The 19,775-nt window shown below is 46.9% G+C and overlaps 1 protein-coding gene across 2 annotated transcripts in view; it reads left to right on the top strand.

Moving 5' to 3' along the window:
- Positions 1-19,775, top strand: part of CLUAP1 (clusterin associated protein 1) — a 59,321-nt gene that overhangs the window by 38,933 nt on the left and 613 nt on the right. The window contains exons 10-12 of one of the 2 annotated variants that reach the window (XM_027683723.1): positions 9,578-9,682; positions 17,691-17,746; positions 19,547-19,600. In XM_027683723.1, the coding sequence (XP_027539524.1) occupies positions 9,578-9,682; positions 17,691-17,746; positions 19,547-19,600 (215 nt within the window). The remainder of the gene's footprint in view (positions 1-9,577; positions 9,683-17,690; positions 17,747-19,546; positions 19,601-19,775) is intronic. The other variant, XM_027683724.1, reaches the window with a different exon arrangement.

Below are 19,775 nucleotides of genomic sequence, written 5' to 3' on the forward strand. Positions count from 1 at the left end.
GATCAGAGGGAGAGTTCACAAAAGCTGACACTGAGTAAAGATATAAAAGTTGTGCTTCACAGTTTGCTTGGTGGCTGAGATTTTCAGAGCAGGCTTATGAAAGAGGAATTTCACTCATTTTTGCCCATCTTTGAGCTCATATCAATGAGGTAAAAGGTGAAGAGATTTCAGCTGAAATATAGGATTTGTAATATAAATTACAAGCATGTGGAATTGTGTTAAGGATTCACTTGAGTGAAAAAGTTCGGATCCTGCTGTCTGATAGTTTCCAAGGTAAGTTTAAGAGGATGCTGTCATCAGTCCTCAGTAATTAGCAGTGTGAAGTATAAAGTGAAAATTTGCTGACCTCCTTTCTCCTTGTCTGTGGATTTTACTTGGAAAACTATTCTGTCATTTTGCAGCTCTGAAATAAAAGGAACTTTGCCTTTTAGTGCAACTGCCACCTAAGAACATGATTATGACTTTTAATGAGCTAAAAATTATTACAATAACACATCTTTATTCAAGTACTTAATTGTCATAATGAGTATTCATTTTAGTGATAAAGAGCACCAGGAACCTGTTTTCCAGAGCTGGCTCATTTATTGACTGCCCCATAACCTTGGAAATCGAGTCATCTCTGTCAGCTCCAGCCTGCCTTTATCTGCACAGGCTGTGAGAGTTTGCAGAGTTGTAACTGAGACAGTAAATTTGGCCTCTTGGATGCTGTTTCCCAGTCATGAGCATGGAGGTTAATTTATGGGAGGTTGTAAAGCTCCCTGAGACCACATGTAACAGTCAGGTATGTAAAGTAAGATACACAGGTGTCCCCAGAAACACCAAGGCAGTGGAAAGAATTCAAAAAGTTCATTTAGAAGGCCAAACCCCACTCTCTTCTCATTATTAGTTAAATGATAGCCTTTATACAGTTCAAACCCAAGGGATTTGCTTTGCTAAGAGAATGCAGAGGTTAGTGTTTTAAGTGGCACAGTGTCCTGTTAGGGATGTGTTTACAGAAGAGCTGTGTTAATCCCAGGATCCTCATCACAAGAAAAATACATGTTTTGCACAAGACAAAGAGCAGCAGAATCACTGCAGCATCACTGAGCAGCTTTGCTTGTCCAGCCCCTCCCAAGGTTAAAATAGTGCAATGCACTCCAAAAACAGGAACCAACGGGATGGAATTTCTGCTGGAGAGGATTCAACAGGAGACCTACAGCCTGATCTGGCAGTGATTTTATCAAGAGGACTGGGAGCATGGGGGGAAGTGGTGTGAAGTGCTACATACATGAGCACTTAAACCTTCTTTCAGTTCTGTTTGGATTTTGAGTGCCACATCCTCCTCCTGAGATAGGATGTGCCCTGGAACGAGCCAGTCACAGGGAGTATTAAAAAAGGGCTTTTCTTCACTGTCAGAAACATCTTTCTAAAGTAAGTTTTGGGAGGGGAAATTACTTCACAGAATCATGGAATCACAGGCTGGTTTGGGTTGGAAGGGACCTTAGAGCTTCACCTACCATGGGCAGGGACACCTTCCACTAGCCCAGGTTGCTCCAAGCCCCGTCCAACCTGGCCTTGGACACTTCCAGGGATGGGGCAGCCACAGCTTCTCTGGGCAACCTGTGCCAGGGCCTCACCACCCTCACAGGAAAGAATTTCTTCCCAATATCTTGTCTAAATTGACCTTTTTCAGTTTTAAACCATCACCCCTTGTCCTGTTGCAACAGACCCTGCTAAATACTTCATTATTCCACTTCGAGTTTTGAGTAATGCCTCCCACACGAAGCAAAGTGCTTTTATCCTGAATTTTCTTCCGTCTTTAGTTTGTTGAGAAACTTAGACTTTTTTTGTCTGGGCCTTCAGCCCAACAAAGACATTGTGCCTGTTCACAGGAGAGTTGAAGTGGACCCTGCTCTGACTTGGGTTCTGGAGATGGAGGGATGAGCATCTGCTCTGCTCAGTGGGGGGTGGGCAGGCTGGTTTGGTGTCTCCCAGTGTCCTAAGATTCTCTGGCTGAATCTTGGTCCAGGGTGGTGAAATGAATTTCATTTGCACAAATTCATTGATTTCCTACCCAGAGGGGTAGCACGGGCCAGCACCTTCTGGGAGGGAAAGGGAAGGTTCTCTCCCTCTCGTTACACTTTGCCCCTGAGAGCTGCAAAACACTTAATGAGGTTCTTCCAACTGCCTGGGCTGGCACCTGGTGATAAATTTGTTGCCATTAACTGATAAAAGTCAGTATCCATCCTGCCCCTGTAAGAACTCTTTGCCTCCCTGCTAATTGATGCAGTTCTTGTATTGTCTGCATCCCCTGACCTTATCTCCTGCTAATTTGGTAGCAAGGGTTCCAAATCAACAGTTCATTTCTCTCTGCAATACAGCTGCAGGAATCCTGGAAGCTCTCTGTTACAGAGTTTCAGGCTGAACTAACAGCAGAGAAGACTAAATCATGTTTGTCATCTGGAAGAGCTGTGGAATGGAGGTTGAGTTGTGCAGGTCTGTGTTAAGGATATAAAAAGTCCAGGGATATGTCATGGCATCACATAAAATTGGCAAAAATGTTTAGGATAATTGATAAACAGTCTGGTTCTTTTATTCTTTTGCTAGCATGCATTGCAAATCAACTTTGATTTCTGACTGAGCATCTCCATAAAACCACTGCACAAAAAAAAAAAGCCAACACTAAATTATGTGAAAAATATGAAAATGACATAAAGATTTTGAACTCTAAATACAGATCAAACTTTGAGTATTATCTGCATGATGAAAACATACACAATTAAGTATTTGCAGCAGTATAGAAATGTCTTTTGTGCTGAGCAGTAAGGAAATTGCTGTTATTTTTCTAATCTTTGCTCTCAGAGAAGCTGAGACAGGATGTGGTGTCTCACACACCTGCTGCCCGAGTGCCACATCCAGGGCTGGTGCCAAATAAAAAAATCCAATTGCCTGAAACTCAGGGCTTGGTTTCCTTATGGTTAATGGTGAAGTGACTCTTCAAACATTGTATTAGACACTGGTGGGGTGAGCACTGTGCAGGGTGGTGGCAGAACCAGATCAGGTGGTCACTGAATGCTCTGACACCAGATGGTGTGAGAGAAGGGGGCAAGGAAGGTCACTGACCACAGCAAAATCTCAAGATGTTTTCTCAGGCTCACCCAAGGTTGAAAAACATGTTTGTTGAGCAAAAAGGAGCAAGTGTGAATGTTACTAGACTGAAATACAGTTTTCCAGAGCAATCAAATTATTACATTTACAGATCTTTTTTTTTCCTCACTGTTTTACACATATTTTCATGTGCATTTTCTCACATTCTTTAAGAGGTTTGGGGTTTTTTCCAATTTAAAAGCAGACAGTGTAGAATCACAGGATCCCAGAATGGTTTGGGTTGGAGGGACCTTAAAGCCCATCCCATTCCACCCCCTGCCATGGGCAGGGACACCTTCCACTAGCCCAGGTTGCTCCAAGCCCCGTCCAACCTGGCCTTGGACACTTCCAGGGATGGAGCAGCCACAGCTTCTCTGGGCAGCCTGTGCCAGGGCCTCACCACCCTCACAGGGAAGAATTCCTTCCCGAAGTCCCATCTAACCCTCCCCTCGGGCAGTGGGAAGCCATTCCCTCTTGTCCTACCCCTCCAGGCCCTTTCTACTGCAGAGTTGGTGCTTTAAAATCTTACAGCAGAAAACAAAAAGCCCCATTGCAGCAACTGTGGGATTTGTGGTGTAGCTGTGGATCACTGGGTAACTCCTGGATGATATTGCTGATGCTCAGCATTGTCACTGCAGGGTGCTCAGATCATCCATCTTCCTGTAACAGGCACTTGGAACTAGTCCACGGGAGTCTTGTGTTGTGCTTGTTGGATAATTGCACATTCACATTCTAACTTAATAGTACTTTGATGGATTCTTGGCTTGTTAGAAATATTATGGTCAGAAAATAACTACTTATTCCTGTGCCAAGACTGCACATCCCAGTTTAAATGGAGCTTGTCATCAAGAGTTAATTTTAATTATTTCAAGTGAGAGAGCTCTATTGCTTTTCCGGGCAGTGGTTAATCATCCTTACTAAAATGGGATAGACCAGGTTGGACGGGGCTTGGAGCAACCTGATCCACTGGAAGGTGTCCCTGCCCATGACAGGGGGTGGAACGAGATGAGCTTTAAGGTCCCTTTGAACCCAAACTATTCTGGGATTCTGTGATTTTAAAATGACCAAGCAAGGTCAAAAATGTCACTTGGACCAACCTCTGCAACCTCCTGGTTGCTGTTTGTTGCCATTGCTACCCAGTTTTTCTATGCACAGGGCTGAATATCCAGGCTTTCCACACCTCTGTCAGTGGCTCTCAGTACCAGGATGAATTTTTCCTAGAGATCAGATGACACATCTCAGTTTTGTGCTGAGGACAAAGGATGGACCCTCCTGAAATTTCTATATCTTTCCCTTCAAATTGCAGAGCTGTGGGTGTATGAGTGTTCAGGCTGATATAGAGCCTGAAGCTCTTGACTTTGGTGGGACAAGAGTATGGATTTGGTAGAACTGAGGCTTTCAAGTGGGTACTGAGCTTCGTTCTCTCTTGAGTCACCCCCATTGTTTTTTCCTGTTCCATTGCTTCCTGCTATTTATTAACTGGGGTTTATTTTGGATCAAGTGGCTGTCAGTTGCCCACTTGATTTTTCTCACCAAAATGAATATCCTGCTGAATCCAGTAATTGCTGCAGAGCCAGTTGCCTGTTTTCAAAGCAGTGATTTTTGTTATCAAATTGAACATGCTGAACAGCACTGACATCTAATTCCACAGCATATCAATACACAGTGTCCTCTGTGCTCATTATCTTCACCACAGCAGCTTCTTATTTTGCAGCTGGATACCTTTACTTGAATATTGATGCAAACTACCCACTCTGTAATGAAATCACTGCTAAGTTATTAAATCATGCTGGTTTTTCTTCAAGTGTTGCAAATTACCAAAAATGAAATCATTTAGATATAATGTTATCTGTCCAGGTATCAGCTCTGGCTTTTTGTGGAAGCAGTAGGTGTGCTTTGGAACAAATAACCCACTTAGGAGAGCTTTGCAGTGGAACCAGGATGGACTTTTTGTCCCTGGACAGCTTTAAAGGAAACTAATTGAGTTGACTGAAACCCACCCTTATGAAATAGAAACAAAAGGCAAGAGGGGTTTATAATCCCAGTATATTCTCTCTCAGGTGGGCTGATATTTTGAGAGTGTTCTCTGAGCAGCAGAGTCAATCACAGCAGTGGGGACATGGGCCAAAGCACAATTTACAGAGTTGTTCTGCTGATTACCTTTTCATGATGAAAATACAGGAGCTTCTTAAAACCCCAGCCTGAAGCTTCTGCAGGCAGCCAGCTTGACCTAAATCCAGGTACATGGATTGCTGAATAATAATAAATAAGTTTGTTGTGAAAATTCAAATAATCCTCCTTAAAGCCATATAAATCTTATAAACCAGCTCCACTGCAGTGGGTTTTGCACTCCATGTACTAGCACATGGCAGTTTGTGGTAGTATGTTTTATTATCTTCATTGCTGTATGTTGATCCTAAGAAAAATCTGTTTTCTCCATAAGGAATGTTCTTTGTCTCCCCAGAAGTGGTTGTAGATTCTGTATGCAGTGTTACACTGATGAGATTGTGGCTTCTTCTAGGCAACAAGTAATTTCTTTGTATCTGTTGTTGTAGGAAACTTTCTGCGTTGTTACCTTTTTATCAATACCCAGAATATTTTGGTGAAAACTGGGTACACTGGGCATGTACAATTTGGATAGTGAACCCTGTAGTGTTCTGGCTGGGATGGGTCACACACAGCATTGCACTGGTCTGATGTATCTTGTGTATTTAAATAATTTTTTAGCTCTGTGTTCTGGTTCTGTGTCCTTGGGATTTTGGCTCAGCATGATTCTGTTCAGCTGATAACTCAGATTTTACATGGGCAGAGCTGGGTTTGGTGATAGAAGCTATTGGGCTGGATTAGAGCAATATATTTTTTTTTGTAAGTGAAAAAGGTGCTTGATATCTTTGCAAGAGTGAGCAGGAGGCAGGAATTTTGCTACTGCTGAATTTGCATTTGCAGCTGTCACCTTCCTGAGCCCCTGGCGTGAGTTCAGTGCAGTGATGCTCCAGGTGGGGTCTGTGCCTCGGGATTTCAGCCTGGCTATTCAAGGAAAATCCAAACTCTTGCCATAGATCTGTAACAGGATTTGTTTCAGTCACAACTCAGTGCTTATATAGGAGGATATTCTTCCCTGTGAGGGTGGTGAGGCCCTGGCACAGGTTGCCCAGAGAAGCTGTGGCTGCCCCATCCCTGGAAGTGTCCAAGGCCAGGTTGGACAGGGCTTGGAGCAACCTGGGCTAGTGGAAGGTGTCCCTGCCCATGGCAGGGGGTGGGACTGGATGGATCCTTAAAGTTTGAGTTAGTGGAGGAGAAAGATAAAAAAGAGAGTGTGAGAAAGAGAGGACTGAGAATAGCAGAGAATGTGAGGGAGAGGAGAAAAGGGCTGGGTAAGGGGAAAGAAAAAAAGCTCTCTTTAAACCATTTCCTTTAAGCAAGCAGCAGCTTGGGGCCCTCCAGTCACTGATTCTCTGTCCACAAGAGGTGTCACTCCTATTGCAAGGCACTTATCCACCTGGGATCTTCCTGCCAGTCCCCCTTTCCAACAGAAGGATACATGGTGAAATGAGCTTCCTTTTTGCAAGCTGAAATGGGAGCTGGTTGGACTGTGCTGCAGGGAGCTGGAGGGGCTCAGGGGTGCAGGGGAGCATTAAGGCATCCATGTGGATTGTCAGGAAAGAGCTCTGCTGTGCAGAAAGAAGAGTGCAGATTCATTCCTGTGTATTCTTGACTTTGTCCCACAGGAAATGTATTTTACAAAGAATCATAGAATTATAGAATCACAGAATCAGCTGGGTTGGAAAAGACCTCCATGATCATCAAGTCCAACCCTTGATCCAACCCCGCTGTGGTCACCAGCCCATGGCACTGATGCCACATCCAGTCTCACCTTAAACACCTCCAGGGACAGTGACTCCACCCCCTCCCTGGGCAGCCCATTCCAATGGCTGAGCACCCTCTCTGGAAAAAATTTCCTCCTAATAACCAACCTAAACCTCCCCTGGCACAGCTGAAGACCCACCCCTCTTGTCCTACTGCTGCTTCCTGGGAGAAGCCTGAGCTGTGCCCTTGTCCCAGTCCTGTCCCCAGAGGGGCATTAGCTGGGTTTGCCACTTGGGTTGTCACCAAAGAGCTCTGGCTGCATTGTCGTAGAATCAGGGAATGGTTTGGGTTGAAATGGACCTTAAAAATCATCTTGTGTCAACCCCCTGCCATGGGCAGGGACACCTTCCACTAGCCCAGGTTGCTCCAAGCCCCATCCAACCTGGCCTTGGACACTTCCAGGGATGGGGCAGCCACAGCTTCTCTGGGCAACCTGTGCCAGGGCCTCCCCACCCTCCCAGGGAAGAATTTCTTCCCACTACTCCATCTAACCCTGCCCTCTGGCAGAGGGAAGCCATGAGTCCCAGCTCAGCTGGCAGTTCATGCTCAGGAGGTCCCAGCGAGGAGAAAAAAGCTCTGGCCAGTGGGGCTGGCTAACAGGAGCACAAATGACAAAGCCTGGAAGGGAGAAATTGCTTCTAAAAAAAGAAAAAAGAAAAAAAACCACAAAAACCCAAGAATGAGAGAGCTTTAGTAGCAGTAAGAGCCATCACAGGTGTAATAAACTCATTCTTTCATATACAGAGCACGAACCTGAACCCTCATGGCTCTTCCCAGGGAGTTTGCCTGTGCAAGGGCTGAACAAAACCTCATTTTCTTAAATGCCAGGTAAACAGAAGCAGCATTGAGGTCACACAGCAGTGAGTGATTCCCTCACTTGCCAAAGAATAAAGTGCAACACAAATAGAAATTGTAGCTGAGACTGCTGGAGCCTTGTAATCTTACCAGGCTATCAAATACTTCCCTTGCCATTATTATTTTGTCATTAACTTAATATTGAATATGAAAAACATGATGGAAAAATGTCTAATATTTGTATATTGTCCAATAATTAAATATTGCAAAGATGTGTCAGCTCATTACTAATCCTAATTAAAGCAGTTATTTCCATTTTCATCTCAGACATGTGTGTAATTAAATGTACCTGGGAAAGAATTGCCTATTTTCTCTAACTAATCAGCAGCAAATGTTGCTGTGCTGGGTCCTCCCATGGGATCCTGCTGGGTTTGAGCTGGCACTGGTAATTCCATGAGCTCCTGCAGCACTGGGGTGTAGGATCAGCTGGTGTGGAGGGACTTGTCTTTGTCAGGGCAGGGTCAGGTTGGATCTCAGGAAAAGGTTCTTCCCCCAGAGGGTGGTTGGGCACTGACCAGGCTCCCCAGGGCAGTGGGCACAGCCCCAAGGCTGCCAGAGCTCCAGGAGGGTTTGGACAACACTCTCAGGGACAGGGTGGGATTGTTGGGGTGTCCTGGGCAGTCAGGAGTTGGACTCAATGATCCTTGTGAGTTCCTTCCAACTGAGGATATTTCATGATTTCATGATCTCCACACGAGTGAGGACAGTTCAAGATGTGAGGGGAGATGAGGGTCCAGCACGTGGGTGGAATGATTGAAGGGAGAAGTAAATCACAAGTGGCAGTAGCTGGTCTTAGTGAGCCAGGAGCTTGCACAGGCTGGTGTGAGCAAGGAGAGAGGGAAGAAGCTCATGGATAGAAGAAGATTTCAGTGGAGCAGAGCCTGCTCCAAACTTTCCCCACATTTCTGCACCAACTTTCCATCCCCAGTTTTATTGCAGAACAGGCTCTGAGGGGGATCAGTTTGGTTGGTTGTGCATGTGGACCTTAAGGTGGGACTGACCTGGAGAACAGTCTTGCCCTTGTCCTTGCAGGCACTTCTAAGTGGCTGAAAACTTCTGTCATCTTTTGAAACATCTGAAGGACAATTTAATACAATTCCTTTAGATTGGTTCCAGTTTGGTGACTGCGACTAAGGGACTAAATAGGATAGGGATAAGGAAACAAAGGCAGAAGATGGAAATATTTGAAGAAGTTCCTGCATCTTGGGAAGCTTTCCTGTCTCTCCAGGCATCTTGATTTTGGCTGTAGCTGCATTCATATATCTGGGGATGTCTCGCTGTGCTTTTCTAACCTATGATTAAATGAAAGGCAGAGACTAAGGAGACAGGTTTTGATATTGTTTGTATCAGGGTAAAGACCAGGAGATGTGTTAATAACTTCCCAAAAACTTTTAAAAGGGTTTTATCTTTAAATCAGTTGCTGAAATAGCACCTTCTGACTGCACATTCATACAGCACATTTATGGTACAATCTGGGATTGTCCCAAGGCAGTTGTTTATAGTGTGTGCTGCTTTGGCACTTACATCCAGAAGGATTTCTCCTTAGGATGTGGATATTGGCTGTTTTCCTGTACTCTTCACTAGAGCCAATGCTCTCTGCAGCTGCATTTTTAATTAATGTTGGGCTTGAACAAAGGTAGAGACTGCTGGTATCTCCTGTGTCCAGCTGCTGCTCTGAGTCATGGGTTGGTTTGAGTGATATTAACCGACTGGTTTTGTTTTTAACCAGGGAATGATGATTCTGACATCGACATTCCGGAGGATGAAGGATCTGACAGTGAACTGGATGGGCAGATCATGAAGCAGCACACCAGCTCAGAAGCTCTGCTGCAAGGTATCCTAACCCACCCTTCCTTGCCTTTATTCAGAAGGATATGCTGGAATTACCTGAGTCACTTCAGATGACTGTTGGAGTTCAGGATGTTGGCACTGCTCAGTTCTCAGGAGCTGTAGGAGGATAAAGCCTTGTGGAGAAAACAGTGGTTTTGGGGGAGCAAATTAAGGATTATTTACTGGGGGAAAAAAATCACTGTGTGAGAAAAAACCTGCCTTGGTATCATCTTAGAGATTATTGAAGTAGCTTCATACAAAGCCTCAGGGAAGCAATGCCATTTCTCATTGCAAAGCATTTATTTCCCTTTAGCTGTTGGCACTTGTTCTGGCAGAGTCTTTTTCAAAAGGAGACCTTCAGCGAGTCCTTAAAGCTGCCTGCACTGATGTGGGCACAGATGTAACACACCTGAGCTGCTGCTTTCAGGGAGGGATGTCTGGCTTCTATCCTAGCTTACATGGGGTGGAATTGCAGCCTCTGGCTGCTGATCCCACTGGAGCCCTGCTCAGCAGAGTTACAGGTCTCACAAGGCCCTGGTCTTAGAGGAATTACTGGGGGGGGGTCTGTGTTTCACTGATGTGGGAAAAGAATTGCTCTGCTTAGTCTGGAGTCAAGCAAAATGCACCCAGGAAATCAGGTTAGTGCTCTGTGTTAGCAGTGAGGGATCCTGAACTGCCAGCAAAAGCCTCTCTGGGGTCTGTAGGAAGTGCCTGTGTAGGGAATTCCATGTGCCACCCCTTCTGCTGGAACCTGTTCCTTAGATAAACTGCAAATATGTGGAGTTTTTCTGGGTGGAATTCTTCTCTCCCCTCTCTGAGACCAGAGGAAGAAGCTGACATTCTCAAGTCAATGTAATTCAAGCATTTTTATCCTCCTTTCCACTGTTTTTCATAAAAATAGAGAATTCTTGATAAGTGCTAGTAACACTGATATTCCCTAAGGATTTTTACATTGCCATTTCTCAGGGAAAGGTTTGTACAGGGATTTTAGAGCTTTGGAAGTGACTGTGTAACTGTGTGTAACTTCAGTTCAGAGGGCACCATAACCTGGCAATGTCAGCCATCTCTTAATACCAGTCTTAAGAATAAAAAGCTTTATTACAGAAATTGTAGATTTTGTGACAGGTAGAATTTTTTCTAGGAAGAGCTTTGTTATCATTAATTATACTTAATGGAGACTCAAAATGAGCTTGTCAGACTTAAGCAGTTCAAATCTATGAGATGTTTTCTCTGCTGTGCTGTTTAGATTGATTTCTGTGCTCCTCTGGGCCTCCTTCTGGTGTTTAGTAAACTACTACTGGCAGATAATTATCCTCTTGACTTGCTGTTGCTCTCTACAACTCTCTGACAGGAGAGTAGAGCCAGGTGGGGATCAGGCTCTTCTCCCAAGGGACAGGACCAGAAGAAACACCAGTGCAAAGTGTTGTCCTGGGAATGCAGAAGCTGCCATGCTGGATCAGGCAGAGGGTCCATCGAGCCCGATCTTCTCTCCCCACCACTGTCTGAAAAAAAATATCTGGGGAAGAGTGCAGGAACTTCCCTCAGGTTCCCTCCTGCTCTCAATCTGTTTCAACCTCCATGAGTGTTACCTGAGCCAGATGTGGCTTCCACAAATTTAATCTAACCCTCAGCAGATTTATTTTCTCCTAAGAGCCTGTTCAGTCTCCCCTTGATCTGACTGGATTTTTGTCATCCATACTATCAGAAGTGGCAGATTTTGAAGTGATGTTGTGATTATGTGTGCAGATCCATCTTTCCAGCCTCTTGGACCAGTCCGAAGTGCATTTTGGCATCGTGAGGATCTCTCCCCTTCCCAGTGGCAGCGGTGTCAGACTGGGACACACAAGCTGGCACACAAGGCAGTGCTACAGAATGAAGCTGGAATAGTCTGCCCTTGCAGAACTGTGGAACTGTGCCTGTCTGTAGTAAATCACCCTCTATTCCACACTGCCAGGGTCCTTCAGCTCCTGTAAACCAATTATCTGAATGCTCTTGTTTCCTTTTATAATGTTGGTGTTAAGGGAAATTTTTGTCCCGTCCAGACCACAGAGACCATTTCACCACTGAGACAGGAACAACTTCAGCCTTTTTCATGTCTTTACTGCAAGAAGACAGCTTTACTAAACTCTATTTTTCAGCAGACAATCAGTCCAAAGCCACACAGTGAGAGAGCAGCTCTCTTGCAGCCTCTTGCTTTGGCAGACCTGACCCAGGGAATCAGTGTGATGATGATGTGCTGACGAGCTGGGCAGTGAGGGCACTGAATGCCTGTGGTACCCTGGATGCTGGGGGAAGGCTGCAGAGGCTGAATTACCCCTCTTTTTTTATAATTCTTTAGGGAAAATGGAAGCAGTCTTCTCAGGTGAGCTACACAGCCCTGTTTCCAAACCCCTCCTGCTGAAAAGCAGGAAAGTCCTGCTCTCAGTGGAAATTGTCAGACTCCACTTGTGCAAATTCTTTCTCCAGCTTGTGGCCGTGTTCAGATTTCTGCCACAGAATTTCTAGGCTATTTTCCTTCCCTTTTAACTCCCCCAGGTGTGTAGAAACCAAAGGTGTGAGATTGATACACAGGAGAGTGGAGGGATTCAACTGGGAATGTGCAACAGCTGCCTGCTTCTTGTTGGATGTCTTGTTCACACTGAGTTCCTGTGGCTGTCACCTGCCTAATTTTTAAAACCATGTGTTAAATAATAGTCTATTTTCCCCTTCCCTGTGGTTCCTAAAGGAAGTTACATCTCTAAGCCCAAGACCAAGGGACGTATGCAAGTACATTTATCTTTACAAATACAAGGTGGTAACAAATCTGCAGGTTTTCTCAAAATGTTGCATTCTTCTCTGTTGTGGAAATGAGTCTTTATAAAAAAAAAATAATCTGAAGCCCACTGCAGCTGTGTGGGCATCACTCAGGTGCTGTGTGATCCCATCCCTGATCTCTCAGATTCATCCCCAGGGACAGCTGCCTCTCACCAGCACACAGCTGAGTGCAGGATGTCGTCTCCCTTCCCAAGTCATTCCCCCCACCAGTCTGTTCAGAAACCCTTAAGAAACAGCCATCAGGTTCTGCCCCACTGCTGCAGAGTGCCTGGAGCTTGTGTTTTTGAAAAAGAACAGAAGAAAATGTCTTGTTCAGAGTCATGCCACGCTGAAGTGCCCCCAGGGAGGATTTCCCAAGGGTGCTGCAAATGTAAACTTCTGCCACAGACTCAAGTGTCCTCCTGGTGTCCCAGCAGGGCCAGCATGGCAAGGCCTGAGTCTTAAAAACATCAGGAATCTGCAGTGGGGCTTCCAGGTGCTTTTTCAGAGGCCAAATTAGATTTGGATATCCTCACAGAAGGGAGAGCTTTAGACCCCACATGGCATCAGGTGGGCAGGGGTGAGTCAGGAACAGCAGCTGTGACACAGGCTCTGCTGGGCACTGAATTCTTACCTTTCCAGTCCATCAGGGATTTGGGAATGTTGTTTGTAACCCTGGAGCTTCTCTGAAAACCCCTGTCTGATTTCTTGGCAGTTATCAAAAAGTACAGAGCAACAACAAAATCTCCTCTGCCCTGGCCAGCTGCTCTCTTCCTGATGGCTCCTGAGGGACCCTGGTGTTTGCAGGCATCTCCTGGCACGTGTTTGCCTTAATCCAGAGCCTGTGGAAGTGAGATGAAAGGGTCTGGCTTTCACCCATTCCGTGGTGGTGGCAGAGGGAGAAGGCTGAGGCACAAGCAGTGGGTCTGTCCATGCATTGGCAGGGTTCAGGTTCTCCAGCTGTTTGAAGGTAATATATGAAATCAAGGGGAAAAATTGCCAAAGTGCACCTGCTCAGAACACCTTAGAGGACCCCACCAAACTGATCCTGCTTTTAGAACTTAAAAATAAATTCCTTCCTTGTGAACTTCCTCAAGGGCAATTTTACTCTGACTGGGGCTTTGTGCACATGGTATATGTGGGTTCTTGTGGCTGTGCTCCTGGAGGGAATATACTTTTCTGGTAAACCAAATCAAGTCCTAATTGTAAACCCTATGAAAACATTTTGGGCAGTCAGATCAGTCTCTTATTCCTTGCCTCTTCAGGTCAAATGGGAGAGAAAAACAGTGTTTGAGCCACAGATCTGATTGTCAGTGCTCTGAGGAAACCAACCCAGAAGGCTGGTGCAGCTGCACTTATTTTCCTGTATTTCTGTGTGGATCTCTGCAGATTCCTGTCCCCCAGATAAGAGTCTTTGCAGACTTTAGTTCCCTGATATGGCAGCTGTTGGGCAATATTACTAGGCTCATGTAGCTGGGGAAAGGGGGCAATCAGGTGTGTTTGGGAACACTGAAAAGGGGCCATGTTTGGAATTCTGAGAAATTAATTTGTCTTAAATTGAACTTTCTTCCTCCTTCTTGGCATCTGCTCCCTGCAGAGCTGTCCTTGGCTGTAGGTTTTGTGTCAGGAGGTGCTTCCTGGAGGAAGGAGGTGTTGCTGTGCACTGTCAGCCAGGCCATCATGACACTGGACCTGCTGGAGAAGGAGGAGGGAGGGGCTGTAGCTCTTAAATGGTGGGAGACAGGTCCCTCACTTCCAAGTGGATTTCCTTTCCAGGGAGGTGTAAGAAATAAATTAAAGTGTACTCCCCTGGGCAGCACCACAGCTCCCCTGTGGTGAGCTTAAAGAACTCCTGTATTTTGGCAGTGCCTGGAAAATGTTGATGAAATCAGAGCCTTGTGCTAAGGGAGGGGATTGTCCTGCTCTGCCCTGCCCTGAAGTGCCCTCACCTCAGCTCCTGGGGCAGTTCTGGACACCATCATATCAGGATCTAAAGCTGTTGGAGAGTGTCCAAGGGAGGGACACAAGGATGGGGAAGGGTCCATAGGGGAAGGATCTGAGAAACAGCTCAGGGCTCTTGGTCTGTTCAGTCTGGAGAAGAGGAGACTGAGGTCAGACCTCAATAGGGTCTCCAGCTTCCTCATGAGGGGCAGTGGAGGGGCAGCTCTGAGCTGTGAGCAGTGACAGGACCCAGGGAACAGCTGGAGCTGTGTCAGGGCAGGGTCAGGTTGGATCTCAGGAAAAGGTTCTTCCCCCAGAGGGTGGTTGGGCACTGACCAGGTTCCCCAGGGCAGTGGGCACAGCCCCAAGGCTGCCAGAGCTCCAGGAGGGTTTGGACAACGCTCTCAGGGACAGGGTGGGATTGTTGGGGTGTCCTGGGCAGGGCCAGGAGTTGAACTTAATGGTCCTTTTGAGTCCCTTTCAGCTCAGGGCATTCCGTGATTCTGTGATTAAGAACACACAGGTTAGAAAGTTCAGGCCGGAGGTTTATCCCAGTTTTCTCTGTGTGAAAGGGGATGTGTTGTGGGGGGAAGGGAGGTGTCTTCTCCGAGCTCCTGCTGTGAATTTGCATGAAGCTCTGGACACTGCAGATGTGCAGACTGAGAGCAAAATGTTTCAGCTGCAAATCCACCCTCCCCTCCCTCTGGGCTGGCTGGACCTCACAGGCTGTGCGTCTCTCCTTGCTGTCAGACACAGGGTTAATGTGTACCCACTGCCCAGTGAGAAGCTGGAAATCATTCCAGTCCTGTGGCTCCGTTGGAGGAAGCTGCACAGGCTGGTACAATGGCATATATCACACAGAGGGAAAAGGGCAAATGCTCACAGGCTTCAATTCATGGATGGTTGGTGGCTGTAAACTGTGGTGGTGTGTGGAGATTAGATTTGACTCCGAAGCTGCAGTGAATTACAGTCTGGTATTTATCACTTTGTACAGCCTGTCCTGGCTGGAGTCACATTATGTGTAAGGAAACACAACAGGCTCCCAGCCCTTGGGAGCTGCAGGAGCTCCCGTGGCCGCAGCTCCCGTGGCCGGAGGTGGCTCTGAGGGCACGGTGAGGGCACAGTGAGCCCAGCCCAGCTCAGCTGAACCCAGGAAATCGAGTGACAGCTTCCCCAGCCCTCCCTGCCCCCTGCACGTGCCTCCTCTCTTTCCTGCCTCTCCTCCAGCACACATGGAAACATTCCGTGGCCATCTGTCTGTCCGTGCTCCCACACACAGGAACTTGGGGGGTTGTGATGTGAAAGTTAAAATAACGTGGAAAATCTGCTTTCTGTCCTCTTTACAGCTTGGTGCACAGGTGAAGCCCCAGCCCCTCTACATCCTGCAGTCTCTCCTAGGAGTGTCCCAGGGTTGTACTCCAGCCCTTCTGCGGCCTGGGGTCTCTTCTGGGAGCGTCCCAGGGTTGTGCCTGCAGGATCTAATCCTGCTGATCCCACAGTCCTGAGTTCAGAGAGGTGCTCCTGGCTGAAACAATGTAGGGATCCCAGTCTGGGCAGCACCTGATTCTCGTGTTCCTCTAGGTATAAGGAGTTAGATGCTCATAGGATGTCCTGGAAGAGCAGCATCCTGCAGACCTTCTGTGAGGAATCTCTGAGCTCTTCCCATGGCATTTTGAATTGTCCTATTCCATCAACTCTCCTTATGTGATATCTTGATTTTCTTTTGCTTTTATATTAAGGATCTCTCTCAGCTTTCTCTTATTTTAGGAGCTCCATGCAGCTTTCTCCTTTTGAGGTAATAATTCCCAATTTTACACTTCATGCTGAGCCTTCTACAGAGCAAAATTGCAGTTTTGCAACTCTCAGAGCTGTCTGTAGGCTGGGCAAAAAGAGGATTCCATTGTTGTCTAATGATGTGAGTTGTAATCAGCTTCAAATTTATATGGTTTAGTCTTGCATAAATTAGAGCAAAAAGTCTCCAAAGCTTGAAGGCAAATCTTCTGTCCGGAAATCTTACAATTCCATCTCCACTGCCCAGTTGACAGAGGACACTGCTTTTTATCTAAAGACATAAAATCCTTTAAATTATCTGCCTTGATGCAACAAAGGTTTTTTTGGTGAGTTGTGGATGAGTTAGGCAGCTTTTTCCTGCCACTTAACTCAGATCAATCTGCGTGGGACAAAAGGGACCTGTCATCTTTTGTGCTTTGGGAGGTACAAAAGAGGTTTGCCAGGATATATTTTAAAGCTGCTTTGTTTTCATGCTAAAACCAGTAAGGATTAGATTGTCTAGATTGGAACATAGAGGAAGCTGGTGATGGCAGGAGATAAACAGATGGTGAAATGGGGTGGTCACAGCAGGGCTGTAAATAGGATCTGGTCAGTGTTGAGGGCATCCTGGGGGCTGCAGGAGCAGGGCTGAATCACCCAGGCATCCCACACCTTTCCAGGCTCCCTTCCTAGCAAAGGAGACCTTGGTAGCATCTTCCCCATTTCCTGTGGCCTCTGCACTGCCAAAAATAGCAAAGCACAAGTGTGGTCTCCCTTTTCAGTGAGCTCCCTGCAACCCTGAGATCTCCACCTCCCCCTTCAGACTTACACATCAAACTCTCAACAGGAAATTCTTGAGGTTTGCCTTGGCACTGCCAGGAATTCCTGTGAGATGTCAGTCCCTCCTGGAATATCAGAAAGGATCTGAGCTTTCTAAAGGACAGGAGGCTTATCACATGCAAAAAACCAGGCTTTTGTTCTCTGTCTACCAAAGCAGAGGAAGGAATATGTCAATTCACAGATTTTTGAGGTTGGAAGGGACCTCCCAAGATCATGGAGTCCAACCCCTCTGTTCAAACAGGACTTTTGAGCTGTTTTTCCAGGACCACGTCCAGTTGGGTTTTGAATATCTCCATGAATAACTCCCCAACTTCTCTAGGCAACTTTGTCTCAGTGTTTGACCACCCTCACAGTAAAACAAAAGTGATTTCTTTTGCTCAGATAGAATTTCCTGTTTCTTAATGTGTCTCTTGCCTCTTGTCCTGTCAGAACTGTTATAAGGTAGCTCTGGAAATATCATCCTGACTGGAATTACTGTCAGACACATCCTCTTCTACCGTCTCCTGAGCTCTGAAGGCTTAACAAGGGGGGGACCTTACATGCACTGGGATCTCATCCTCTCACTGCCATTTGACTTGTCCTTAAAATGTAAACTCTGAGCTTTGTCCTCCCTTCTGCCTCCCTGTAACCATGAGCCAGGCTTTATGGTGATTCTCTTGCTCTTGCAGGAAGAGCTGGCACACGGATCGTGGGAACAATGCAAGGTGGAGACACGGAGGAAGATGTAAGTAACCATCCCATGTGTCTGTAGGGCTTCCATGACAGTGCTTTAGAATGCCAGCCCTCTCCTCAGCTAAACACCTTTTATCTACTGAATCCTCATGCCCCAGGCCTGCTTTTCCCCTCCTTTCCTTTAACTGTGCTCTCTCGTCGGCACAGACACAGATTTCCCTATTTTTCCTTTGCTCTTGGGGTCTGTGTGCTCTGTGTGCTTTCGCCTCATCCTGCTTGTGGCACACAGGCTGCAGGAATGCTGTTGTGGTGAGCTGTGGGGGCAGATTGCTGGCAAGAGGGATCAGTGCAGGGCAGCAGGAGTTAGGTACGTGGGCGTAAATCCCCTTTTGTTGCTCTAAAAACTCATGCCTTGGACCCTCTCCATGGCCTGTACTGGCAGCATCAGTCATCAGTCATCCAGATGATGGGGCAGGGATGAGAGCAGGACTGTGAGCTTTATCCCTTGGGATTCCTGCTGTCCCAGGGCTCCTGGCTTTGCATCTGGTTGTGGTTTACGTGGTGAGCGGGCAGAGTCTAAAAGGCACACACAGGTTTGTACAGGAGGCACTTGTTCTGTGTCTGTGCCCAGCCCTTGGCATCCATGGACAACTTTTCTGTGCCTCTGGGCACACCTGAGTGGCTTCATCTGCACTAGGCAGCTGAAGCCAGCTACTGTGATGTGGTTTGCATCCATACAGGAAACTCTTTCCATCTTCCCAAAAACCTGCTGGCATCCCGGGAGCAGTGGGGCTGTCCTGTTCTCCACATGGTGATGGAATATTGTTTTGAAGAGTGCTAGTTGGCACAGGCCAAAACTGTACAACTATGATGTTGTGGACTTGTGTTTGAACCTGTGCTGCTGTTAATTCCTGGTGTGGATGGAGCCTTTGTGTCCCCCTGTCCAGCAGATACCCCCGCAGTGCTGCTTGGCTCAAGGAGGGCAGTTCAGACATCTCTTTGAATCCCAAAATGGTTTGGGTTGGAAGGGACCTTGAAGCTCATCTCATTCCACCCCCTGCCATGGGCAGGGACACCTTCCACTAGCCCAGGTTGCTCCAAGCCCCATCCAACCTGGCCTTGGACACTTCCAGGCATGGGGCAGCCACAGCTTCCCTGGGCACCCTCACCTTGTCTCTGGAGAGTAACTTGCAGCCCCTGCTCTGCTCTTTGCTCCTGCAAGACTGGGTGTGGTCAAGGCTGTCGTTGCCTCCTGGGGAATGATTTATGCCCTTGGCATTCAGACCTGTTTCTGGGAGGGTCAGGAATGCCTGTGCTGTATGTGAAGATGTCACCTTATTGTCCTTCACCATGTTCATGACAGATTTGGATAGTCATCCTGTGTTGCTTCTCTTCCCTTTAGACTTTCCTGTTCACAGCTTCCTCCCTGTTGGCACAGCTCCATTGTATCCAGGTGTGGAAAGCCAAGGCCTTCAGCCTCCGATTGCCCTCAGCTGCAATTGTCTTATGGCTCTGCTCTTGGAATCATCCTCTCAGGAGGCCCAGGGCCTGAGAGGCTCACTCAGGAACCCTCACAGGCTTCTATGTGTCCAAGATGAGGGAAGGAAACTATTGAGGCTGGTTTGAACCCCTCAAGGAGTTCATGGAGTTACACAGTTGGGACGAGAGCAGGCTTCAGCCTGCCCCAGAGCCTCTGTCCCTTGCTGGTGTGGTGCATGATGCCAGAGCTGTGCCTGCCTTTGCTGCCTTCTCCCCTGCTTCCACCTTGGTTACTTTCTGTTTTCTTTTATGTTCTTGTACATTTTTTTTCCCTGCTCTGCCTCTCTTGTTCCTTCCACTCTGGTTCTCCAAGGGGACACCTGCCCCAGCACGGCCAGGCTCGCACAAGGTCACCACCAAGGCACAGGTGGGTTCCTCTCCTGCAGTTCATTTCCTTCCACTTCACCTTGATTCTCACAAGGTATCACTTTAAAGTTAAACACCCTGCCAGGTTTTTAATACCCCAGATCCAGCAGAAGTCAAGGAGTTCATGTTTGTCAGCTCCGTGGGGTGGGGAGGGAGGTTTGCAGTCAGTTGGGAGT

This window comes from Neopelma chrysocephalum, unplaced genomic scaffold, assembly GCF_003984885.1.
Source record: "Neopelma chrysocephalum unplaced genomic scaffold, ASM398488v2 Primary Assembly neopelma1_65, whole genome shotgun sequence".
NCBI classification, from domain to species: domain Eukaryota; kingdom Metazoa; phylum Chordata; class Aves; order Passeriformes; family Pipridae; genus Neopelma; species Neopelma chrysocephalum.